This window comes from Onychostoma macrolepis, chromosome 19, assembly GCF_012432095.1.
Source record: "Onychostoma macrolepis isolate SWU-2019 chromosome 19, ASM1243209v1, whole genome shotgun sequence".
In the NCBI taxonomy this organism is placed as follows: Eukaryota; Metazoa; Chordata; class Actinopteri; order Cypriniformes; family Cyprinidae; genus Onychostoma; species Onychostoma macrolepis.
Window position 1 is genome coordinate 6747837 of NC_081173.1, and position 27730 is coordinate 6775566.

The window sequence follows — 27730 nt, forward strand, 5'->3', positions numbered from 1 at the left end:
ACTTCTATACAAGCTGCACATTGACTACTCTAAAATATATCCAAGTTTCATTTGTGTAGTATTGTCCCTTGAGGAGATATCCTAACATTTTTGCTGAAATGTGAGGGGTGTACTCACTTTTGTGAGATACTGTATATGTCTTAAGTAAGATATTTATATGCTTGGTTTTATGCAATAGTGCTTTAGTTGCACAAAATTGTGTATATATGGATAATTAAATTCCTTCAGTCCAGTTAGTGCTCATCTTGAAATATTAATAACTATCTAAAAAACATTCTAACATTTACTTTCTAAAATCTGTGAAGATTTCACAGAAAAAAAAAGACACACGAACCACATTAATTATACTAAAAGGCCTTTTACTTGTTCATTAAGTATGAATTATCAGTCAGACAAAAGAAGGCAGATTGTGTACATCAGGTTTTCCAGGAAAGTTTTGATCCTATTAATAATTCAGAGGCCTTTGCATATTAAATATGAGACAGTAGGCTTATATGGTTAAGCTTTGCATCTGATTGGTTGTTTTCCATGTTAAAACTCCTACATAATGTCTTTGTCATAAAATATTAAATCATTACGTTATGCATTACCCATTTTTTGCTTTCATTAAATATGCCCTTAATTTTTTTATCAATGAAAGTTATTTGGCCGGCTCATTTTTAGGCCGAAATGATAGCTGATAAAGTCTGCAAATGATAGCAGGACCAAACTACGTTGGAGTGAGGCAGGGGTCTGTGAATTTATCACTTACAACAGCTCCCATATATTTCACAACCATTCACCCTGTCAGCAAGTCTAACGTGGAGAATCCCAAAAATATGTCTTGGTATGCCATGCATGGCATTTCTTAAGCACACGTACTGCAGGTGGCTTTGACAAGGATTGTAGAGTTTCTCCATTAGTAAGACTCATTATTATGTTTCTTGGCTATCTGGTTACGTAAATAAGAGAAACTGCCTGTTGACAACATGTGTGAACGTGTACGTGTGTTTGTGTGACTTCCTCCTCCGCAGAAGCCCTGCTGTTTACGCAGCGTGCTTTTGTGGTGAGAGGGAGAGAACACGGTGTTCACCCACAAAACGTAAGCGTTTCACATTTGAACACGTCATTTTTGCTGTGTTCATCTCACTTATCTGATGTCAACTGATCAGATGTTGACTGCTAAGTGCTTTGAATGTCAGAAATGAAGCAAGATGCACATAAAAGTGAAGTAAACTCACACAACATGTTCTGTAGGTCAGTATCAAGCTGAATGCTAATGCTAAAGATAACAAACTCCACTTATATGTGATCTGCCCTGCTTAACCTCCAAGTTCACTTATCAACGTGACAGATTGCCACCAAAATTTGGATCAAGTTCCCAGGGCGGTACTGTAACACCATTATGTAACTTTATTTTGTTATTATAGCTGTATAATTGAAGAATTTGTGTTGGCGAGACTTTCTGCTCTCCCATTGCTTGTCGGCGCATCACGTTGCTGCTCATTTGCTTGAATGTAAATTATGGCGACACTACCAAATTTTTTAGATGTGAAAATTAAAATCAATTATTTGTCATTTATTATGCATCAGTGAAGGCACAAAGTATAATATGCTCAATGAATAACACAGAAGTGCTTAAAAGTAAAATTCTATTGAATGTGCACTTGAAATAAAATTCCACTTAAGTGCACATAAAGAGAGTTCACTTTCATGACTGTTTCTTATCACACTTAAATACACAAAATGTACTTTATAATAATGTCAAATTAATAGATTTACTTTGCCGTACGTTGTAAATCATCATGCATTAATAATCTTTTGTAGTGATTTAAAGAAGTACGCTTGTTTGATGTGTTGACTAACATCCTAAACACATGTAAAGCACTTGATTATCAATTAAACTGCAGTGTGTTACTTGATATTACATGTAACGTTTTTTTTATTAATAAGATATTTCATTAATTTAGCATATTTTAAATGTTCTAAATTGCAACTTCATCATTACAAATGTGTAATTACAAAAATATTTGAATGACATACAAGTTTCAATAGATATAACATTACGTGTATTTTAGTTTATCATAAATGCTTGTCAGTACATTCAGTCATATTTCAAAGACAATAGAAGTAATTATGAAATTGCATATAAAGATGTCCTACTTAAGTGGGTCAAAAATAATTATAAGTTTAAGTTTAAATATAAATTTAAATTACAATGCATTTAAATGAATTGCAATTAACATGCAATAAAGTGTCTGAAAACACATTAAGTTCATAGTTAAGTATATTCTTTCAAAGATTTTGTTTTTGTTTTGCTCTTGTTAAAAGTATGCTTAAGTGCAGTGTTGGGGGCATTACAAGTAAGGCGAGTTACATAATCAGATTACTTTTTTCAAGTAACTAGTAAAGTAACGCATTACTTTTAATTTACAAGAAAATATCTGAGTTACTTTTTCATAAAAGTAACTCCAGTTACTTTGTTTTCCCATGTATTGACTGGCAGCTCTCATGTTGCCATGTAGAGAGAAATCAGGAGTAAGTGCAGAGCGTTGTGTGTAAACATGTTACTGTAGTTCTAGACTAAATTTGAACATGCGTTAATTCATCTCACTTGCACAAAAAGATTCAGTATTTATCAAAATGAAAACAGTGAAATGCAAACTCAGAATATGATGCAAACCTGCAATAATTAAATATGTTAAATAACACAAATATCATTTATGCATTTAATCCCATTTTATTGATGTTTTTGCTGCTGACCTTTGATTATCCAATTCAATCATACTAATAAGCAAAAGTTACTTTAGATAAACTAACATTTGTGCTTCAATTTACGTTTCCTTCAGGCTGAGGCTTATTCATTTCACTTTTTGGTGTGAAAGGGCTTTTACATTTGCTAAACATAAAACTTTTTATATTAAGAACAAACAAGCAAGATCTTCCCAGGTTAGAAAGTAATGTGAAAGTTACACAAAAGTAATGTAAAAAGTAACTAAGTAACGTAATTAGTTACTTTTTCAGGGAGTAATGCAATACTGTAATGCATTACTTTTAAAAGTAACTTTCCCCAACACTGCTTAAGTGTACTACTTCTTCACAAGGAATGGCATGGTTTCGAATCTCATGCTCACAATGACTAATATTTCACAGCATAAAATGCACTGTAGTCTGTAGTCTTTTCTCGCGTTATTTTGTTTGATGTACACTAGAGTACAGCAGTCATTTTTTGTTCTTTCTCGGTTAATCTTGTTGAAAAGGGAAGTGAGGGGAAAAGATTAGTCGTTTGGGTGTTTGCTTTGTCACTCTTGTCATCACCTGATGTTCTCGCCCCGAGGCCACTTCTGGTGAACTTCTAGGTATTACACACACAAGTCAGCTTCATGGCAGTATGCCAAAATGAGCTCAGGACGAGTGGATTTAGACCATCATGCTGTGCTGCGTCAATCCCGTTAGCTAAACTAAGAGAGAGGATTCTGCTGTGGTGAGAAAGTGAAAGGCCTTGTGAAATAGGCCTCTCACGTGAGGTACGGCCAACACAGCAGTCTGAATGCCTGCACAAGCTTGTGCTCAGATTAAACTTTAATGTACTTTAAGGCAAGGGACAAGATCAGATCTCCTCGTCTGTTGCTGACCCTGTAAAGACCAAAGAGAGAAGCATGCTTGCAGATTTTGTTCAGGTAGTGTCTAATAGACAAAATAGTATAATTTTGACTGTTGAAGAACACAGTTTATGTTAATGTGCGCTGTAACAATAAAACAATAAAACATGGGTAACAATGGGTAACAATAAAAATGCACTGCATACTTCTGAGTTTGCATTCTGATACACAGCACAAGCATGTAGGAAATAAGTATACAAATGTAACATCTAACTAACATAGAATTTTATTACATCTACTCTATATTATTTCATTTTTATAATTTATTTTATATAATAATTATATAAGTTTAAGTAAACTTAGCATACGTTTAAAAAACAGCATTTGTTATGTAAAAAATATACTTTAAAACAATATACTCTAATGTTTTCAGACATTTAATTGCATGTTATTTACAATTAATTATAGTTTAAATTTATATTAAATGCAGTTGAGTGTTTTTGATTCATAAGTAGGACTTAAGTACATCTTTATATGTAATTTCATTATTTCTGTTGGTTAAAATGTACTGCTGAATGTACTGACAAGCATTTATGATAAAATACAATTAATGTACTTAATGTCATTTCTATTGCAACTTGTATGTCATGTATTTAAATTGATTTGTAATTACACATTTGTAATGAAGCTGCAGTTAGTACATTTAAAATATACTTATTTTAAATCTAATGTTGAAAAACACACTACAGTTTAAATTCTAATCAAGTACTTTCTGTTAGTTGACACATCAAAATAAATGCACTGCTTTAGAGCACGACAATAAATAAATAAATACTTAAAATTCACTTTAAATGTACATTTTTAATTTAACATTATTACAAAGTGCACTTAAGAGTGTTAACAAACCTATATGAAAGTGTCGCTTTAAGTACACTTAAGTGGATCTACAAGTGCACATTCAATACTGTTAAGTGCACTTCTTTTTCACAAGGGTATATATTATTGTGTGTCACAGGTTTTGCAAAGCTCTCACAGCTATGAAATCCTCCCTTCTCATTCCGACTCTGATCACATGTTAGTCATGTGCTGCATCATTTCATTACCACAAGTAATCATCTGAATTTCCTTTAGCAGAAACAAGTACCTTAACCAGAAACAAGTAAACCTACATTCCAAGGACTCCACCAAATGACAAAAGTTGTGTTTTATTACAGCAATCGCTTATCTACAGTTATTTGCTGATTCTCAGAAAGCGGGTGTGACTCCTGACTCCCATGGGAGAGCTGAGTCAGCGCCACCCCTTTCCTGCTTCCTCAGATCCAGGATCAGCCCTTCTATCGTGCTGCTCAGAGCAAAGGTGAAGTACTGCAGTGTGCTTCCTCTGTTTGCGTAGTTAACAGCTCTCACTTCCTCCTCACTCAGGATCTGATATTGATTCTATTCAGTGACACAATGTTCTTGTTACTGCAATAAACAGTCCAGTTAATGAAACTGAATGAAGCAATAAACAGTCACAGTGTGAGTAAAGCTTTGCCAGCACTGCTTTTTTCATACTTGTTGGCAACGTTAACAGGTAATTTAGTCATGACATATCAATTAGTAACTGAAACTCTGAAAGCACCACTAATAAGGAGAAGTAATATATATTTTGACAATATTATAATTGCTATTGCTCATACTTGAGGATAGTGATTCGAATCTTTAGTGCATGAGTTGTCCTGCACCATTTGTACTGTGAACACAAATGATAATTCAAAATCTGCTTACAGTTGCAATAAGATTCAAATTCCACATGGAACATCCCTTATTAAAAAGTACTTATTATGGAAACATTATACTTTAAAATAAAGAATATAGGTGTAAATTAAATGTAATGTTTCTGGAGATTTAATTGCAAGCAATTACTAAATTATTAAATTATTATTTAATTAAATAAATATGCAATAATTAAATATTATAATTTAAATCTCAAATGCAGTTAGCTGAACTTTAGAGTGGTTTTTGACCCACTTAAGTAGGACTTAAGTACATCTTTACATGCAATTTCATAATTACTTCTATTGTTTTTGAAATATGAAATGTTACTGCTTAATGTACTGACAAGCATTTGAACTAAAATAAGCTTTAATGTCATTTCTTCTAAAACTTGAATGTCATTTATTTAAATATTTCTGAAATTACACATTTGTAATGATGAAGTTGCAATTCAGTGCATTTAAAATATATTAACCTTCTTCGTCAAAACATCGAAACAAGTGATTATTAAAACAATGATTTAAATATTTATTTAAAGTAAACCTTTAAGTAACTTTAATTTTAAAGTAAAACATTTATTGACATTATTTCAAAGTGAACTTTAAAGTGTACTTAAGTGTGTTTAGAATCAGTCATGAAAGTGAACCCTCTTTAAGTGACTTTTTATTAAAAAATGTACTTCATGTTGCAACACTTGATTAAATTGATTTTATTACAATCAAAAATGTTATTTAACATCACCGAATCTACTTAAATGCTCTCTAAGATAATTGCAGGTTTTCAGTGTAGCACTGTTTAGTTGCTTTGACCCATACTGTAATGAACCCTGGATGAAGGGACTTCTATAATGATCACTGAGTGCATTATCAGACTCATAACATGACAGTTACGCAGCACGATCCTCATATCTCAAAATTCTCGTGTTCGAAAAGTACAATAATAATAGTAGTTAGGGGAAAGCACGTGAAAGCAGAGAGATGTGGTGATTGTTTGCGTCAAGCTCTCTGATTAGGGCACTGAAGGGGAATCAGCAAACTTTAGACTAAACACACAGCAGGAGACGGACGTAATCAAGGACATTATGCAGCACATTATCTCTGGCTTTCTCACTCATGTCTTTGACCTTCTAGAATCCTAATTAAAGCTGTATTGCTGAAATGTTGACATATGTTGAGGCTGACTTCAGGAGAAAATGACACACTGCCCATAATAACAGTGCCAAATATAGTACCAAATCAACGTATGCAGTAAAACCAAAAAAAAAAAGGCATGTTCAATGCTTTCACTTCCTCGTTGTGTTACTTTCAGCTTAGTTCTTGCTGACAGTAGGGTTGTGATATATCATGACACTGTCCTAACACCAGGGCTTGTCAGCAGCTCATCAGTCTGTGACGTAACACCTAAATGAAGCCACAAATGTTGGCAGTTGTTGCCGCTGTTTCTAATATTGGCTTGAAGGACTGAGTCATGGTTTATTCAGCAGCTGAGGTGACTGTGTGACCTGTGTTCTGCATTTGAACATCACTGATTTCTGCACAAGTCTTTAAATTATGGAAATGAATGCAGATACCCAATGACAAGGTTTCTAAACTGGTGCGTTGTTGCCCAAATATGAGTCACAGGTCTGGTTTGATACAATGTGTAAAGATGAACATTGGCAGGAAATGTTCTCAATCCATTCAAGATGTAGATGAGTTTGTTTTTTTCATCATAACAGATTTGGAGAAATGTAGCATTACATCACTTGCTCACCAATGGATCCTCTGCAGTGAATGGGTGCCGTCAGAATGAGAGTTCAAACAGCTGATAAAAACATCACAATAATCCACAAGTAATCCACACCACTCCAGTCCATCAATTAATGTCTTGCGAAGTGAAAATCTGCATGTTTGTAAGAAACAAATTCATCATTAAAGTCGTCTTAACTTCAAACTGTTGTTTCTGGACAAAATATGAGTCCATGATCCATAATAATGCTTATTCCACTGTAAAAGTCCATCTCCTGTTGTCCTCCCACATCAAAAATCCACCAATATATTAGTTTAGGAGTCTTTTGGACTCTTTTGGCTTGTAAACGGCGCTTGATTAATGCATATTTCTGTCAATGTGTATTGACAAAGGCCAAATGACTTTTTTCACTAAAGGAAAAAAGAGACGGAAGCAAACACATTTCATTATGAACATGCACCTTTTCACTTCACAAGATGTTCACTGATGGACTGGAATGGTGTGGATTACTTGTGGATTATTGTGATGTTTTTATCAGCTGTTTGGACTCTCATTCTGACGGCACCCATTCACTGCAGAGGATCCATTGGTGAGCAAGTGATGTAATGCTACATTTCTCCAAATCTGTTCTGAGGAAGAAACAAACTCATCTATATCTTGGATGACCTGACGGTGATTACAGTTTCAGTAATTTTTCATTTTTGCGTGAACTGTTCCTTTAAGAGTGGAGTCATGCCAGTGAATTGCAGAGAAAGACAGGTACATGATGTGACGTTTCTACACTCCAGATCCTGTAACCCAGCCTTTCTGGATACGATAATGTGCTACTAATAGAAAGGTTGTGCTCTAGTCTTCGGCAGAGTGACCCAGAAACTGCAGAGTTATGTGATATCACACTCTTGCTGTCTCACCATTGCTCACTTCAGCCCCACACTCTGTGCCAAGGATTTCCCCAGCATCTGCTGAACCCCATGACACGTGACAGATGCAGGCCCTGGGATCTTAAGCAGCCTAATGTCCTGACCTTTCAAAAGATACACTGAAAGAAAATACGTTTCAGATCTCTGGTGCTGTTTGAAAGCATCCCAGGATGCACCTGAACTTGGCTGAGTGAGCCAAACTATCATCTGAAAGGGTAACGACTTAAAAGATAAAATATAAGGAAGTTTGTTTTTGTGTAACATGTTTGTGGTCATCACACAATTCCCATGCTTCCCTTTGTGTTATTTCATGATCTTTATAATTCTTCTGAAATGTCCAAAATAATCATATTAATAAAGATTAGGCATTTCCATAACATTTTTTGGAAAAAAGTTTTTGAAAAAAGTATCTTCTGTTCACCACAGCTGCATTTATTTGATCGGGGGAAGGGGGAACTTTTTTTTCAAGATTCTTAGACAAATAGAAAGTTAAACAGCATTTTTCTGACAAAAGTGAGTACACCCCTCATATTTCGGCAATCATTTTAGTATATCTTCTCAAGGGACAATACTATAGAAATGAAACTTGGATATATTTTAGAGTAGTCAATGTGCAACTTGTATAGCAGTAAAGATATACTGTCCTCTGAAAATAAATCAACATACAGCCATTATTGTCAAAAAAAGCTGGCAACAAAAGTGAGTACACCCTACGTGAAAACAGCTATACGTTGTTTAACCATGCAAAGCCACATGTCCTATTCATCATGTTCATGTTTTTGTCTGCTTGACAGGACTATACAAATTTGTGTATAATTCTCTCATACGGACCACTGGATGTTCAACATGGCACCTCATGGCAAAGAACTCTCTGAGGATTTGAGAATTAGAATTGCTCTCCACAAAGATGGCCGAGGCTATAAGAAGATCAGTAACAACCTAAAACTGAGTTACAATTGTAACCCAGCCTGTTAAGCTGGACAGTGGGACAGTGGCCAGGGTCATACAGAGGTTTTCCAAGACTGGTTTCACTCAGAACAGGCCTCGCAAGGGTCGATCAAAGATGTTAGATCCTTGTGCTGTGCTTCAGGGGCAGAAGCTGGCTTCAAAAAACAGATGCATGAGTGCTGCCAGCATTGCTTTAGAGGTTGCAGAAGTGGAAGGTCAGCTTGTCGGTGCTCAGACCATACGCCGCTCAGTTTGCATGGCCATCATCCCAGAAGGAAGCCTCTTCTGAAGCTGGCTCACAAAAAGCCTGCAAACAGTTTGCTGAAGACAACCTGGCCAAGAGCATGAATTACTGGAACCATGTCCTGTGGTCTGATGAGCCTAAGGTAAACTTGTTTGGCTCAGATGGTGTCCAGCATGTGTGGCGATGCCCTGGTGAGGATATATTTAGAGGATAGTACATTTGCACTAATATACAAGCTGCACATAGACTACTCTAAAATATATCCAAGTTTCATTTGCGTAGTATTGTCCCTTGAGAAGATATACTAAAATTGTTGCTGAAATGTGAGGGGTGTACTCACTTTTGTGAGATACTATATTTGTGGTTTACAGGGACACAAATTTGTGTAATGACATGGGTATGACAGAGATATTACAATTTGAAGGTGGTTTATGAGGACACTGCCTGTGTCCCCGAAATTCAAAAGGCTTAAAAAACATACTAAATGGTGTTTTTTTTGAAAATCTAAAAATGCAGAAAGTTTCCTGTAAGGGGTAGGTTTAGGTGTAGGGTTGGTGTAGGGCAATAGAAAATACAGATTGTATGGTATAAAAACCATTACGCCTATGGAGAGTCCCCGTAAACCACAAATACCAACATGTGTGTGTGTGTGTGTTTTATTTAATTTAATTAACAATGGCTTTCTATCAAAATTCCACAAACTCCCTGCAGTTCCATCACAAACCTCGGTTACACTTTATTTTGATGGTCCCTTTAACACATTCTGTTGACTATAAGTAACAATGCACTACATTTCTACTAACTCTCATTAGAGTGTTAGTAGAGTATTAGTAGATTGGTAGGGTTAGGGTTAGAATAAGTTGACATGTACTTGCAAAGTTACTTATAGTCAGTAGAATATCTGTTGGGAGACCAAGAGTTGTGCAGATATGAAGCAGACAGTCTACTAATATTCTAATGAGAGTTTGTTGACATGTAGTTGCAACATTACTTAGTGTCAACAGAATGTTCAAAAGGGACCATCAAAATAAAGTGTTACCCAAACCTCTAGGGGTTCACAATCACAAACCTTCAGCTGGGAATCCCCTGATCTATATTTTCCCAAGAGGGCTGTCTTTGCAATTATGAGTTACTTTCAATAAAAAAATTAAAAAAAAAAAAAAATTCCGTTTTAAACTGATTTGAATAGTTTGCACATGCTTTGAAAAAACATACGTAAACTAGGATGATGGGCTCACTTTGAAGTTTGTGAACAGTGTTATAGCCTACCTCCTGTGCGTGGTTGTATCTCAGTGCATAGGCAGTACAGCACAGGTCAAGGTTAGCTGAAAAGCTGATATTTCCTCTTTCTCAAAGTGTTGTTGCTCGACTGACTGTAAACAGAACATTCCGATCTCATGGGAGGAGTGTGTCTGCGGCCCAGAGACACTCCTGCACAGCACACAGGCAATCGCAAAACATGTCTGTGTGCATTTCTGCAGCTCGTGCTGAGCCCTCCAGCTGTTTTGATCATTTCACACATGAATTCTGACATACTGTGTCAATGGATGGGAAATAACACTGGCCTGTAATGATGCAATAATGAGCTTCTGTGCAACAGTTAAAGTTTGTCTAGTTGTTTACAACATTTTGTACGTTTTTTGAGACTTTTTGGAACTTTAGTAGGTTTCATGTAACAAGAACGTTAGGATACAATGTCTTCTGTCAGCATACAGTGTTTAAAAAATAAAATAAAAACCCCAACAACAACACTAACTGTGCTGATCTGGACAAATCCCATTTCCCTATATTTCATCAGTTTCTCTGCCTTTGTTTCAGTTCTCTGTTCCCGAATTTGTTGAGACAGCTATTTATATTTAACATCGTGTAATGTGACCTTCACGTCCCCATTTAAAACATTCAACAAGTACTTAAGGTTGCTGTACAGGATAGATTTTGACATGTTGGTTTTAACAGAGGATTGAAACTATTTTAAAGATTGTATGCAGTATAAAACACAAAGCTACAGATATAAAACTTAAAACATACATACACTTCCTTTCATAAGTTTGGAGTCGGTAAGAAGTCTCTTCTGTTCAACAAGGCTGCATTTATTTGATCAAAAATACAGCAAAAACAATAATTGGGAAATATTATTATTAATTGTAATTATTATGTTCTATTTGTATAATATGATTTAAGATGCAATATATTTCTGCAGCCACTACTCAAGTCTTCCATATTACATGATCCTATAAAAAATAATATTTTTGTGAAAAACTTGATACATTTTTTCAGGATTCTTTCATCAGTAGAAAGTTCAAAAGAACAGCATTTAACTGAAATTGGAATCTTTTGTAACATTATAAAAGTACATAATATCACTTTTGATCAATTTAAAGCATCCTCTTAAAAAAAGGGGAAAAAAAGAAAGAAAGAATATTTCCATGTTTATGTCTGATCCAAACTTCATTATGCCAAGATAGTGCCATGCTCCTTAAAAGGCTGACACCGGCATTTTACACAGAACAGGCAAGAGTCAAACAGGAGATGCTGGCACACGCTCACAGCGTGATCACAGCATGCTCACAGCATTCGGCCAATCAGCAGGAGCGTGATCAGAGCCAGCCACCAATCAGACGCCAGAGACAGTTGGGCTGCTGTTGTGACTGAGTAGGGGAAGTACTGTTCTCAGCCTCAAGCCAGGGAAGGATGACGTGGGCGGGGAAAAACTGCCATTTGGCAGAACACAGGAAGTATGCGAGCGGGGAAATGGAACATTTAGTGCAATCTGTAGGTTTATACAAATGTGCAAAGATGTCAGAAGTGTGGCCTCATAAATTATACCTGCTCTGTACATTTCTAGAATTATGGTATGCCAGGAATAATGTTTTCCTATAAAATCGTTGGTGTTTAATCATTTAGACAGATTTTTTTTTATTAAAATAAAAGTAAAGTGTAATATTATTATAACATTTAATATATTGTTTTCAGTTAATATATTGTATTTTAATTAATTAATTAATTTAATATATATATATATATATATATATATATATATATATATATATATATATAATTTATTTTTTATGCTGGCAAGGCAGTGATTTTTAGTGGATATATGAAGTCAGTTTTCCTCAAGTTTCTCAAAAATTAAATATGGACATGATTGAGTAATAGACCATGACAACTATCACAATACCCACACTGCAAAGATATATACTTTTCTTGGCAAAATATATTTTAAATATATGTTGTAATCAGTGAAGCTCAATGAAATTAAAAATATATTTAGTTTCAACCTTCATATACTAAAATATGTTGAATGTGATGTAAATATAATAATATTAATAATAAAAACAGAAGTGTTATTGGTTCCCCAAAGAAGCTTCCATTAAACAGTTCTTAAAAGAATCCATTTTTCTTAGTGTGAAGGATGCTTTAATAATCTAAAGAACCTTTTTTCCACTATAAAGAACCTTTTGTGGAATGAAAAGATTCCATTAATGTTCTTCATGGAACTATTAAAGCCAATAAAGTGCGATATTTCAGATAATTAAACCTCAGGAAACCTACTAAATCCGAAATCTTTATCATTTTCTCACACAAAATGATGTTGAAAAAGGCCAAACATTCCTTCCAAGGGATTTCTTCTTTACAATGAGATTCATATTAAAATCTGATCTAACTGTTCTACTATATTTGATAGAACAAACATTTAGATAACCAAATGGAATAAAGGGTGGTGTGAGAGAAACCAAAAGAGAAAGATGAAAGAGAAATTAAGGGAAATCATGTGCATGCATGAGGTGAATGAAAGCTCGCTGAACACTGGGCTCAACCAATGAGAACATGCATGATTATGTGTTTTAGCCAATCAAAGGAAGTCACAGTTATGCTAGGCAGCCGGCTAAGAAAGTTGCTGTCATGAGCTTACTATGTTGTGGGAATTTTGAAATTGAATACATACAACGTTAAATAGAGTGGGACTTTTTGGTCACACCAAGCGTAAAGTGAAAATGAGTTGTCTTTGAAGACTACCTAGAATTCCCACTCAAGTTCAGTCATCTACTGAGACAGACTGGAGCCAGCAGATGAAACTGAAATTGTGGTTGAAATGGCTTATTCTGTCTATTAACCCTAGTAGTATTGACCTCAGATTCTGACTCTGAGAGCTGACACTAAAACTGTTCCTCAAAATCTTTCTTGCATTTGAACAGTGGAGTTTGTTTTATTTTTTTTCTGCCTGTAATACTGCCAAGTACAGCCAGGGTTCAGGCATACCAGAGTCAGGAGGCTGGGAAAGCCATATTCGGCCTGACTAGGCTGCCAAAACGACCACAGATTGTTTTAGGAAAGATTTTGCACTTCGCTGTTTACCATTTGGACTACATAATGCACCTAATACTTAGATTATGACAATAACTACTCAAATTCTCCCTTATTTCCCAAATACCTGTGAATGTTTGGTCTGGATTGAATTTTATTACAATTACCTGTTCTAGATTAAACCATATAACACCTAAAATAAAACTAATGTGTAAGAGATACAAGATATAAGATGAAAACTCTATATTCTATGTAGACTAAATAGTATAGTGTATAGAATATGATGGGAACCACAACATTCTTAGTTTTCTTTATCCGACTTTAAATTATATTGTTCTCTGATATTGTTCTCAATTTAAGAATGACTAATATAATAAAGTTTTTTATTGTGTCAGAGGAATTCGTGACTACTCAACTACCCATTTCCTAATTATAAACTGAATGGTTCTCGTATAGGGCGGCTGACTAATTTCTTCCTGATTGGCTGGAGGGCTCAAGCATTCAGACCCTCATCAGTCAGTTTGCACATGGCTGGTCACTCTCTACTCGCATATTTAGTTCCAGTTCACACTTACCGGTAATGAATTATTAACACAGTGGTTAGGTTTAGTCAGAAGCTCAGGTAAGAGGACGCTCTTTCAGGAGTGTGACGTTACATTATGACGCACTAGCACATGGTAAACCTACAAAAGCTATAAGAAGCAGGTATAGCTTTACATATAATTTACTGATTGGAACTGAACACTCTAACATCTCTTCATCTAATGAATGGACAAATGAATTAGTCTGAGAGGCTTTCATCAGAACTACTAAAATGAAATCAATATTAGTCAGTTTTAGAAGCTAAACTTTCTCAAACAGAATTCATCTCTGAAAATTTTAAAACATTGCAAAACTGTAATGTACCAGCCATCCATTTATTGGCTAAGCAAATAATACCAATGTTAAAAAGCACAGCACTTGTGGGCAGTATTTAGAAAGACGTTAATAAATATAACTAGAGTTACCATTTATTATATGGTCACACTTTATTTTAAGGTCCAATTCTCGCTATTAATAAACCATTAACTATGACTTTTGCCTCAGCAAACTCCTTTTGCTGCTTATTAATAGTCAGTAAGGTAGTTGTTAAGTTTAGGATTAGGGATGTAGAATATCGTCATGCAAAATATGTGCTTTATAAGTACTAATAAACAGACTACATGTTGTTAATAGGCATGTTAATAAGCAACTAGTTAGCAGTGAGAATTGGTCCCTATACTAAAGTGTTACCTTTATTACTTGTATAGCAATAGTTTAACAGTTTAACTCATGGTAACCCTTATAAAACACATGTGGGCAGTATTTATCAGACAGAAACTTTCTAAGCTTGAATATTAAATGTGCAATTGTTTTTGTGTTTCCTGGGGACTGAATCCGTGAACTTCAGTTTATAGTGTCATGCTCTACCAGTTGAGCTGCAGAAACAGGTTGAACACTCACTGACCTTGATATGTTTCACCTTCAGTGATCCAAAAAGAACCGACAACAGTAAAACTAGTCATGTAGGTTGCCTCCAATCAAGTATACAAGTATTTTACATAACAGAAATCTATTTTTTGAGTGAACTATAGTATTTTTTGTCTCTGCAACACAGAAAGTATAAAAGAAAATGTAACAACAGAACTAGTGACAAAAAGTGGAGAGTGCACAGTGCTCATAAAGGGACGGTATGGTCAGCAATGTTACTCAGGTAGGCTGTGTACTTTAAACGATGCTTAATTGGGGTCCAAAGTGTCCCAAGAAAATATCCTCCACACCACTGCACCACCACCAGCAGCCTGAGGCTCTGAGCCATTGATACAAGAAAAGATGGATTTATGCTTTCATGTTGTTTATGCCAAATTCTGACCCTACCATCTTGTCGCAGCAGAAATTGAGACTCATCAGACCAAGCAGCCTTTTTACAATCTTCTATTCAATTTTGGTGAGCCCGTGCAAATTGTAGCCTCAGTTTCCAGTTCTTAGCTGACAGGAGTGGCATCTGTTGTGGTCTTGTGCTGCTGTAGCCCATCTGCTTCAAGGTTTGACGTGCTGTGCCTTCAGAGATACTCTTCTGCATACCTCGGTTGTAACTAGTAGTTATTTAGTTACTGTTGCCTTTCTATCACCTCAAACCAATCTGGCCATTCTCCTCTGATCCCATGCCATCAACAAGGCATTTTTTTTGCCACTCACAGTATACTTTTGCATTTTCGTATTCTCTGTAAACCCTAGAGATGGTTGTGCATGGAAATCCCAGTAGATCAGCAGTTTCTGAAATAATCAGATTGTGCCACGTTCAAAGTCGACTGAAGTCGATCTTGACCATGTCTACATGCCTAAATGCATTGAGTTATGTGATATTTTCCTTAACAAGCAGTTGAACAGTTGTACCTAATAAACTTTTTTTTTGGACTAATTGATTTTTTGAAAAATCAGCAGTAGTTCCAGGCTGCGGCTGAATTTTTAAAGCTTTAGAACATTCACAAATGCAACATATAAGTACTAATCTAAAGTTATTGTGTGAGAGAGTTTTGTGTGAGAAATTGGTAGTTTTCGTTGTACTGTCTTTATGTGAGCTGGGCATGTATTTGTGATGGTCTACCTTACAGGGAAATGGTGGCAGAATGTATTCACACAGCAAGGTCAGCGTTATTTGCTCCTCAGATGATGTGTATCACATACTTGTATGCAGAAGTTCCAAAACAACAGCTGATGTACCATTACTGAACTGGAATATGAGATGAGTTTCCATTACCGTGGGACAATGGTGATTCACCTTTGCACCACATGGCTTGATGCCAACCTTGCATAATGTGACATCAAGACAGAGATGCCGACCCAGGACTGTCACTACCGCTCAGCATCTGCCTCTACATCTAATACTTTGATACTTTATTTTTATGTAATTTTATTTTTATTTGTATTTTTATTTTTTTAAATAGACACCTCACAGGCCTTTCAATGTTGTACGTAATCACATCAGCTAACCTCTTCTACATTATTGTTTGACTAGATACAAAAAAAAAAAAAAATCACATTTTGAAATTAACAAATTAAAAAATCACGTTAATAATTGTGATTAACAGGGACAAATTGCCTGATATTCTAATGGAGAAAAAAAAAAAAACACTAATGTTAAAGGGCACCTATTATGCCTATTTTCCCCAATTAGTGGATAATACAGCTTTATGTAAATGATCTGCAAAATAACAAAGCACAAAATCTCACACCAAAGTCTCCAACAGAAAAACACTTTCCAGAAATGCCTTATTTTTTACTCCTGCCATTAGATACCATCCTAAAAAAAATGGTAAAAATGGTACCAGTTACCATGTCGCCTCTGGCTTGCTCAGTTGGGGACACTTAATTTCTAGCGATTATCGCCGATTTGATTGCACAGATACTATTTAAACTAAACTGAGCTAGACAATGACATCTCTGAATTCAATAATGAAATGCCTTTAACTGAAAATTGAAAATTGAGTGTTTAATCTTATCATTATACATTACTGACACTCTATCCTCCAATTTGATACTGTTAAGTGCTTTGACACAATCTGTATTGTAAAAGCGCTATATAAATAAAGATGACTTGACTTGACTTGACCATATAATAGAGTTTATAGCAGCTCATAAAGCTCAGGAGCTGAAATCGATTATGGTAAGGGGTGTTATATTTTTCAACACATGCTCTAAATGGTTGTTCGATCAGCAGGCTGGGCTTTTCGGAAAGACAGGAACTAAAACCGAGCGTTTCAGGCAGTGGGTGAAAAGAGGTGCTGCCACAATGAAAAAGATCATCAATATACAGAGAACATACAGTACCGATCCTTTACTGACTGGGATGACTCAGAGACTAATGACGGAAACAAGCGAAACAAACATTGTGCCCATGGTGTATCAGCAAGACTTTTCTGAACAATATCTGACAAATCTCATGAGTTGTTTATTGCTCAATTAGTTTTTGAGCTCACTATTGAAACTTTAAATAGGTGCAAACAGGTTCAAATAGGCATGACGTTTGGCACTGAAAACTCTCTTGATAAAAACCAATGCATACATCATTGGCTATATATATCTACATTAAAGGAAGTGCTTTGCATGAAACGACTGAAGAGGTTGTGTACTAATAAGGGACGGTATAAAGTCAAGTGTGATGCTGTTACAGGACAGTTAAGGGAATGACTTGGCCTCGTCTTGATTTTTCCATTCATCTGTAAACGGCAGATTAAGGACTGGCTAAGAGGCTGTAAGAATGAGGGGAAAGGTCACAGGAAGAGAGCTTCTGAGGCTGTCACACACGACTTCCTGTTTTTAGAAGCAGCTGGCAGCCATATTCACAGCAAGCTTGGGTTTCTCATGATGGACAGACTGGAGTAATAAATAGACAGGAGATTTTGAGGTTCATGATTTTAATAGAGTGATGCCTGCCTGTGCAAAACCCAACGCTACAGTGGCATGATCTTAAGGGTGCTTGCCAAGCCATGCAGTTGCTAGGATGTTTTGAGCGCACTGCTAGTGTATTATGTGTAGTTATTAATCAATCATTTGAGCCCATTCCCTGTTCTTCATGTGAAAATCATAAGTCCAATCACGTAAACCTCTACTCAACAACTTCCATGATTTATTACTTATGTCTGCAGCTCAAACTAGAACAGAAGACTCTCTTTGGAAATGAGTAACTCATATGCGTGTGTGTGTGTGTGTGTGTGTGTGTGTGTGTGTGTGCATTTTTGTGACATATGAGGACACAAATTTGTATAATAACACAGGTATGACATAGGTATTACAAGGAGAAGGTGACTTATGAGGACATTACCCCATGTCCCCATATTTCAAAAGGCTTATAAATCATACAGAATGAGTTTTTTTGAGAAAGTAAAAATGCACAAAGTTTCCTGTAAGGGGTAGGTTTAAGTGTAGGGTTGGTTTGTACAGTTTAAAAACCATTACGCCTATGGAGAGTCCCCACAAAAATTGGAAACCAGTGTGTGTGTTTAAGCTGTTTGTGTGCTGGAGTTTCGAGGAAGGGCTAAACTAAGTTTCCACACTCAGTTTGGCTTAATGACTCCATGAATAGCATCTCCATGATGGGAAATGGATGGAGCAACAGTGATGTCGGTAAAAAGAAAACGGATGAAGGGAGAATGTGTGTTTACAAAACATTCCAGATGATTAGTTTACATAACAAAGATAGTCCCTTGAATCTCCAGCTCATTTGACAGTCATAAAGTTAGAAAATGGTGATAAATTGTCACCAATTGCCTGCCACTCAGTGCTGCATTTCCAAGAATTGACAATGACACAAGACAAGGTTCGTCCATGTGGATATCTTTGATGTTTACTCCTCCTGACTAAACATCATTTACCCAAGCAGTGCTAATCGAGAGAGATAAGTTAATTAGCTGGCCAAAGGAATGTTCAAATTTCTCTGAAATGTGTATACAGTTTATGCATACAATACATTCTAAATCAATTAAACAATAATAATAATAATTACATAATAGAAATTATTTAATTTGGAATATGGAATACATTTAAATAAATAAATAAATTATATATACACAGAGAATAAAAATTATCTATTTATTTAGTCTTATAATTTACTGATTAATGGTGTTTGCTAAGGCAAGAATCACTATTAGCTCCTGTTGCTCACAGGATTAGGGATTTGAACAAACATAACTCAACTATTTATGTTAAATACATGAATTCAAATCAAAGGGCTGAGGAGAGATGTGCTATTATTTTTCTAAGCCGAAGGATTTACAATTATTACATGAGGAATGTTGCACCGGCAACCACCCACAACATGCTAGTGGCAGCAAGTTCTGCACTTGAAGCACTACTCACATTTACAGTAAGGTCTCATTTGTTGAAATTAATTAATGCATTAACTATGAACTAATAATGAGCAATATATTTTTCATAGCTTTATTAAACTTTGTTAATGGTAGTTTTTATATCAGTCCATAGTGCAATAAATAACATTAAAATGATGTCTAGTGATCTAGTGTATTATTGCTACAGCTTGAGGCCAAAGTGAGTTGTAATTGACATTTCTCAGGTAGTCTAATCTCTGACAGACTGTGTGCCCCACTGACGATATTTATAACCTTAGGCTGAATATCAGTGTTGTGGTATGGTTTTAACATGTCTGGTTGAACTGTGTGCTTCAGTGTGTAATATATTATTCTATATAGTAAGCACACCTGTATTCCTGTACTGAAATTTTATCACGGCACAACGATTTCATTAAACTCAGTTTAAAAGTGAAATTCACTCATCCATGCTGTACAAGATAATGTTAATTAAAAAAAAATACAAATAAATTTTGTTTAAAACATTCTGAAAATAGCTTTAAATGGAGCTTTAAAGGAGCTTTAAATGGCAAGAAAGGGCTTGTTTCTTCTCAGTGGTCAAGAAAATATTTGTTTGAAGTCAAAGGTCAAGAGTGTCTGACCTGTCTAAATATTCCTACTGAACTAGATTACAGTTATAAAACAATTCATCTTTTTGCTTTTAGGCAATATCTTAATTCACATCAAAGGAAACCCCTTCTGAAAAAGAAAAGTGTACTTGTATTGAATGTACACTTGCAGGTGACTTGCAGGCGATGAACTAAAAGGCCACTTAAGTGTACACTTATTATTGAACTTCAGTTTTACTTTAAAGTACAATTTATATTGATATGCTTTAATAATCTACTGTCATCCTTTTAAAAAAGTACACTTATTTTGATGTTGACTAACATACTAAAGCACATGAAATGTACTTGATTATAATTGTAACTGTAGTCTGTTATTCAATATCACGTTTCAAGACATTTCAAATTCATCACACCAAATGTGTAATTACAAATAAATTTGGTAACACTTTATTTTGATGGTCCCTTTTGAACATTCTGTTGACACTAAGTAACTTTGCACCTACATGTCAACAAACTCTCATTAGAATATTAGTAGACTCTGCTTCATATCTACTAACTCTTTATTGTGATGGCATCTCAACAGACATTCTACTGACTATAAGTAACTTTGCAAGTACGTCAACTTATTCTAACCCTAACCCTACCAGTCTACTAATACTCTACTAACAGTCTAATGAGAGTTAGTAGATATGTAAGTGCAATGCTACTTATATTCAACAGAATGTGTTAAAGGGACCATCAAAATAAAGTGAAACCATACATTTAAAAACATACATACATTCCATTTCATTTTAATTTAAACTATAATACATTCAAATTTAATCGGAAATAACATGCAGTTGAGTGCCCAAAAACAACCCACTTTAGTATCTATTTTATCTATCTATTTATTTAGTATTCTATTTTAAAGTATATTATTTCCTTAAAAAGGAATATTTTTTTAAGTATACTAAAGTGTACTTCTTTTTCACAAGGCCCATCAGGGATCACAATTAAATGTTGCAGTTGCCTTGACATCTAAAAAAGGAAGATAATGCCACTAACAAGGCTCCATGACCGTTACATGCAAGTCTATATGTAGAAATAATGAATCTTCAATGTCAGGAAGGCAGTTCTTGAATGTGTTTAATGTAGGCTGATGGCCTTTGAACATGTACGTAGCACATTAACCTCTGTGCTCCTGAAGCTGTTTCAGAGTTGTAGTTTAAGGAAATAATGCTAAGCATTTCTCACTAGGCATGTGAAAGGCATCCAGCATATCATTGATCACAAGACGTGGCTTGTCTGGTCTGCTTGATTGTCACCTGGTCACGCTGCCTGGGCAATGGTCAATGACTCCTACCTACCCGTGTGTTTACGCACATTTGGAGACATGTAATACCATACAAGCCACAAAATCTGATCTGCTTCCAGATCAGATGTTGTCAGTAACTGTTTATGTGTAGAGAATCCCACTAAAAATAAATCTTTGTGAAGCCCGAATGGCATCCCTGTACGTATTTGGAAGGAACATACTTATCATTCAACCATCCATTATCAAGTGTCCAATGACAGTGCTTGTATAACTACCGACAAATGGCACTCGCTTCTGTGAAGTGCTATGGGCTGCTGATTATAGTACATAACAAGACCACCATCCCAGCTACCCTTGTGAAAAAGAACTACACTTTAACTGTACATACAGTATTATGGAAATAATATACTTAAAAAGAACATGTGTGAACTGAACATAATGTTTTACGACACTTAACTGCAATTAATGGTGTACTGCAGGGCTTTGTACTGAGAACGCTGCCATAAACCCTGCTGACCCATGACTGTGTTGACAAACATAAAGACAATCACATCATTAAGACTGGTGATGTTACTATAGTTCAAGGACTCATCAGCAGCGATGATATGACTGCTTGAACATAAGGCCTAGTTTGACGACTACAACTGCTTTTTTAACATCTGCAAAACAAGGAATTTGACTGTTAACTTCAGACAGCACATAGCAACTTGTTCTCCTCTGCACATCAGTGGTGAAGCAGTGCAAGTGACATAGTCTTCCTCATTTTCTAAAAATAATTCAGAAACTGCTTAACTGTACAATATCTGAGCTCATAAGGGCCCGGCATGATTGCTAATTGACATATGCTATCCACCTTTTTCTTCATCACGGAAGTAAGCCTATGGGTGAGACTTCCGGTTCATTAGCCGATATAGGTAAATAACGAGGAGAATAACAACGTGCAGTAAATGGTAAAACGGTTTGTACTAACAACCAGTGTGATCGTAATTAAGATAATACATTAAAATAATATGATAAGACACACCAATTTTCAATATCAAACAGCAAAACAAACTGTTTTGTACAGTTAAAAATAGCTGGACACGGATGAGACTGGAAGCTAGACCCATAGAATTTACAAATTTACTTATGATATCGATATCAGAAATATACATATCAAATATATCTGCTTATATGATATGTCTTTGATGTGTTCTGAATGCTATTATGCTGGTTTCCCCACATTACTAGCTTAACCAAAAAGACAACCACGATCGACTAGCTTCACCAGCTAACTTCCTCATTGTATTTTCAATGAAGGTACACCAGCTCCTATTACTGTGAAAAGACTACTGGGAACATTCACTCATATAACACTACAATATACAAGATTATTTTATGCATTTAAGAAAATAACAGTTATACATCTCTGAAAAAACTAGCACATGTATTTTTGTCAGTTACACAATCTGGAGAAAACACACCATTGTGTGCATTCTGGAGTGTACCAAAACAAGAAACATTGGGTTTGTGAGTCTAACCATGTCTAGACAAGAGTTTTCTCTTGTCTAATCTTAAACAGTGTGCAATGTGAGCTGGATTGGTCACATATTACATACAGATATAAAAGAGAGGAAGAGAATGGGCTAGAGCTTTAAATACAGAAAGGTTTCCTGAGACAGGAAACCAGAAAGAGCTTGAGTGTGAGGGCAGAGTGAAGAGAGAGGGGCTCATGAAACAAGTGCTTTGGACAAGATAAACAGTTTTGCCCTTATCAGCAATTACTCTGCAGGAGAAGGGCACGTCTCAACAGATGCTTCATACGCACAGGAAAGTGAGCAGCACAAAAATGACGTAAATGTCTTGACCCCTCTCCAACTCTTCAAGACTGCTGTTGAGAAAACTGCTTAAGCAGGGTGGGAAAAAAGTGGGTCTGATTCATTTGATAAAGTTTGAATAAGATGTCTATTTGGAATCAAATTCAAAATTTCTCAAATTTGGACCAAAAGATCATTTGGATCTGTTTTGCCAGTAACAGGACCCTGGAACCCTAACAACAACCCTGGTTTTATTGACAGTGCCTTTTTTAATGCCAGTGAACAGATCATTGTGTTTGCCTTGAGCAAATATGAACGTCCGTGTCTGTATATCTTGCATTGATTCTCAACTCACTTTTGGTCTCCAGTTTCCACAATTAAATCTTATCTTTAGCCAACGACTGAAAATAAACACTTAACTTGTGAAATAGCCGAAACTATGGATTTTCCATCAGATTTTTCCAGTTCACTTTGAAAGAGAACTCTAAAGGGGCTTTGTAATCTGTTCTTACTGTATAAAATGAATTTTTGCATTTTCTAAAGAAAATATGAGAATACTCGCATGTGCAAAACTTGACGCCAATTCCAACGCCATGGGGATATTTGGATGGTCAAGTTACTGGGCCAAGTCAAGAGCTCACCTACAACTTCTGGCACACCTTCAGCATGAGATTTGGGGATTGTTTTGCTCATTTTATGAGCTAAGGTGGAAGTCTGATTGCTTAGAATTAAGTCACATGATTTGAGGTATGATTAATGTCCGAAGAGTATAATACTTCATCAAAATCCCAATAGTGATTCTTATCTAATAAAACATGACTAATTAATTATCACAGTACTGAAGCCAAAGACACAATTATGTCTGTTGCAATGATAAGCATTTGATCTTTAGTGTTGATTATAACAGTCCGAAGTTTAAATTTGTGGTTATCATTTAAGAATACTTCAAATAAACAATAGGATGCAGAAATTATAATATCATAAAGTTTTATTGAAAATGAGTTCTCATACAAAACAAAAATTTAATTTAGATACAAAAGTGATACTTTGCACATTGCAAATTTGCACTGTTTATAATAACAGTAACAGTCATCTTACATTCTATAAGAAACAAAACGCACACTATGTTCAGGAAGATCTCCACAAGTGAAATGTTCATCAAAATGTCTTCAGGATGTGTCTACACACAGTGCAGCTTCTGGTCTCGCAAATGAACGTGGTCCAGACAGACCCCAATTTTGGCACTTGAAGTATTAAGTTCTTTTTTGGCCTAATGTTCAAGTCCACAGTGGAAGAAGCGACATCAGTGGAGCCCTTTGTTAGGACGAGGTTTTGAACGCATTACAGTACAGAGTCTTAAGTTGCACGTGCTATGCTTGATCCCTCAATGAACAATTTTGGAAGACAAGAGAAAAACAAAATGAAAAACATAGGAAATCTCCCTGCGAGCAGTTATACAGCAACTTGCGTCCATAAAAAGTGCATTCAAATGAAAAACAAAACACTGGTACATTATATAAACTGACACTGCGTGATTTTCCCTTGTTGAAAAACATTTCTTCTTTATATTTCAGTAACTTAGAATAAAATATCTCTGGACAGCACATTAACTTAACCTCACGTAAAATCAAACAAATGTGTAGAAGAATGTTTCAACAAATGAAATCTTCCATCCCCATACAAAAAAAAAAAAAATTACGGAATGATAACGAAAATTATGAGCTAAATGCTAATGAATGTTATACTGGGGATTATTGGAAAGTACATGACCAACAATTGGGAAAGTCTATGTGTGTTTAAATGGCTATAATGCGGTACAATCAGTTTGTGCCTCAGCAGTAATCTCAAGAAAGAGCAGCTCAAACACAATGAAATACAGCACGCCAAACAGCCCGAGCACCCTCTTTCAGGCCCCGAAACAGCATCAATAATATGACAGAAACACATTTAATTTGACTGATGCATGATATAAGATGGCTGTCAGCAATGCAGGCACAAGAGAGCTCAGACTTCACTTCTTCTTCCTCTGAACTTCGACTAGCTCATCCTGCAGAGGGGCCACTCGGGCTCCAAAATCCTCCGCTTCACTTTTCTTCTACACATCCATACGACTATTCTCAAACCAGCTCTGATCAGCATGGTGAAAGCGTGAAGTGCTTAGAGTGAAAAAGACACTCTTTTATGATGGACAACAGTTCAGTTCTAGTGCTCTGCCAGCTTGGTTCAGCAGACAGGAAGCATGCGGGCACTGCCGCTGTATTCCTCTTCCACCTAAACGATAGAAGAACAAAAATTAGATTGGTTTTCTATTGATATCCAATAGCGATCAGTATAAACTAAGCAAAATATACTTTACACTCACCTCAGAATAAGCAGGGAGTGGAGGGAAATGGAATTGGGGTGCGTTCATGAAGATGGGACTGTCTCCGCAATCATAGTCATCCAACAGTGGCGTGAGAGGCTGGTCCAGGCTGCAGTCGCGTGTAACGGCGCAGTAGCTTGGCGGCGCAGACGTCGGCATCCGCAGGGACACCCAGCTATTCGATGCATTGCTGACAGAACCATCCTGGCTGCTCATGCTGTTGGTGCGGCTACCAAAACCATTGTAGGGAACGGTCCCAATGACCAAGGGCAGCTCCAGAATCAGCTTATCACTGCCAGGGATGTGCATGTAAATCTGTAGAGAACAAAAGAGCTCCAAGTAAGCACCTAATAGTTTGTAGATGTAACACCATGATATTATAGTAATTTTGAAAGGCAGCACTCACCATGAGCGCATATTCCACTCGAATGATGTTGCAACCCAAAATGGAGGGCTTGATCTTGGGCACACGGATGCTCTTGCCCAGCCAGGCGTCGCACATGCCAGAGATGATGTGGTTGCCACGTACTGAGGAGAGTTTTTGCCTGAAGAGCTTGGTGCGGCCGTTGGCCTGGTAGGTGTGCTTGGCGATGATGGCCGCTTTGGGTACCACGATGCGAGAGCAGGTGTTCTCAAATTTGGCATCGATGCAGATCTCTTCACCCTCGCAGAAGCCACGCCTTTCGATTTTGGCGTTCAGAGAGACCTGGCCGTCTGGGATGAACATGCAGGTGACCTTCTTCTCCTTCATGCCTCCAGTAGGGGACTGTTGGATGGAAAACAGAAATGATGAGGACATAGTTAATTGTTATGTTCAAGGAACCACAAAGATTGCAACCAAAGTGCGCACACCCAATAGGCCAAAAGCTCAATGTGGATGCTCAACCACAAAAAACAATTTCAAACAGTAAAAGCTGGCACGCCACAGCTCCAAAAGCGGAAAAAGATTTATTTATGTTTTCACCACAGGTGATCTTCAAGGAACCACCAATGATCAGCATTTTGAAAGGCCCAATCAGAAGACGACATGATTTGTGGCCTACAGCTCAAGTGAATTAGCGATATGAGGAACTCACCAGCAAGTCTGGGGTGTTGACATCCAAGGGCTCCTCAACCTCAAAGTGCTTCCTACACTCCAGGGAGGGCTGAGCAGGTCTTTCCATCAGAGCCTTCACGAAGTATTGAACATACCCAAACTTGCCCTTGTAGGAAGACACCAGTTGTCTGTTGGGAAATAACACTTGTATTAATTAACCAACAAACGACGTAGAAGGAAATGCATGCAAGGAGTTTGTCAACTGAAATGCTCACCCTTGTTGAGGAAGCTCAAAGCCAAATGAGTATTCATACTTGTTGCCAGGACGGAGAATGATCGAACCATCCGTGTCTGCGAGAACATAAACATACAAGATATTCAACACAATGAAACAAACCCATTAAAAACAAAAGAACCGAGTATGACTTCACTAAAAGTTAAGACTTTTTTGTTGAGATGTTTTTGAACCCTGACATGAGATATAGAACTATTTTCATGTAAATAACTCATTACACATTTATTTAAAATATCCAGAATGCATTCATTCTTCACAATGTAAGGTTAGTCACATTCCAACATCAGCATCATCTCAACAAACACACCTTCCAAAGCCAGCTTTAAACACACACTTAAAACAGTTTAAACTCACCAGCTGGATGGTCATCAAGGTGGACAAGGTCTTCATACTTCAGATAGTCAATTTCTTCACGGCATTTCCGTTTGCCTTTCGCGTACTCCACTTTAGCGCATCCAACTCCCAGGACCTTCATGGCCAACACCTTGGTCACCTCCGAGACCTCCACCAAGATCTTCCCAGCCACTTTATCTCCACTGCAGTAAAATGTCTTGGATGGATCGTTGAAGACGATCTCGAAGGCCTTGACTCTTTTTGTCATCGCAACCATTGTGTTGTCTTATAAACGTCCAAGCCGCAACGAAATGAAGATGCGCGTCTAAAAGTTGGTAAGTCAACCAGCTATTTAGTAGTCCTTTCAAAAGTGCGTCCAAAGCGAGTTAAAGCTTGACCCGGTATGAAATGAGCAAACTAGTGCTTTATGCAAATTCACAATTCACACACTCTCGCATGGTCAGTTTAGGAGCTTTGTGCACGCTGGGCTAGGCTAGGGTTTTATACTCAGACGCTTCTGCCAGTGACTCACTAGGCTTGTTTACCACTTCAGCTGTTCATGTGGAAGTGGTATGCACAGCATGGCTCAGCGCATGCACAGCGCTCCCATTGGTCGAAACTCAGTGTTCTTGTCGACACCAGCCAATCAGCGGCCAGAAGCGACGCGTGGACACCT

The 27730-nt window shown here is 36.6% G+C and overlaps 1 protein-coding gene and 1 long non-coding RNA gene across 2 annotated transcripts; one reads left to right on the forward strand and one right to left on the reverse strand.

The window, feature by feature from the left end:
* The first annotated feature begins 1198 nt into the window (after positions 1–1198).
* LOC131526061 (uncharacterized) lies at positions 1199–11058 on the forward strand. Its single transcript, XR_009267370.1, has 3 exons — positions 1199–1368; positions 4796–4938; positions 8779–11058. It is a non-coding gene; the product is annotated as an uncharacterized LOC131526061 (long non-coding RNA).
* Positions 11059–23998: 12940 nt separating this feature from the next.
* txnipa (thioredoxin interacting protein a) lies at positions 23999–27697 on the reverse strand. The gene is made up of 6 exons (XM_058754352.1): positions 27076–27697; positions 26702–26777; positions 26467–26614; positions 25797–26156; positions 25391–25705; positions 23999–25299 (listed from the first exon to the last, which is right to left on the reverse strand). The coding sequence occupies exons 1-6, from the start codon at positions 27329–27331 to the stop codon at positions 25252–25254; spliced, it is 1203 nt and encodes a 400-aa protein (XP_058610335.1). The 5' UTR covers positions 27332–27697; the 3' UTR covers positions 23999–25251.
* Between the last annotated feature and the right edge of the window lie 33 nt (positions 27698–27730).

Excerpts from the sequence above, each read along its gene's own strand:
- txnipa (XM_058754352.1), bottom strand. The coding sequence starts at position 27,331 with ATGGTTGCGATGACAAAAAGAGTCAAGGCCTTCGAGATCGTCTTCAAC. Across the intron at positions 26,615-26,701 it reads TTTGAGCTTCCTCAACAAGG|ACAACTGGTGTCTTCCTACA; the intron begins GTGAGCATTTCA and ends ATTTCCCAACAG. Across the intron at positions 25,300-25,390 it reads CACTCCCTGCTTATTCTGAG|GTGGAAGAGGAATACAGCGG; the intron begins GTGAGTGTAAAG and ends TCTATCGTTTAG.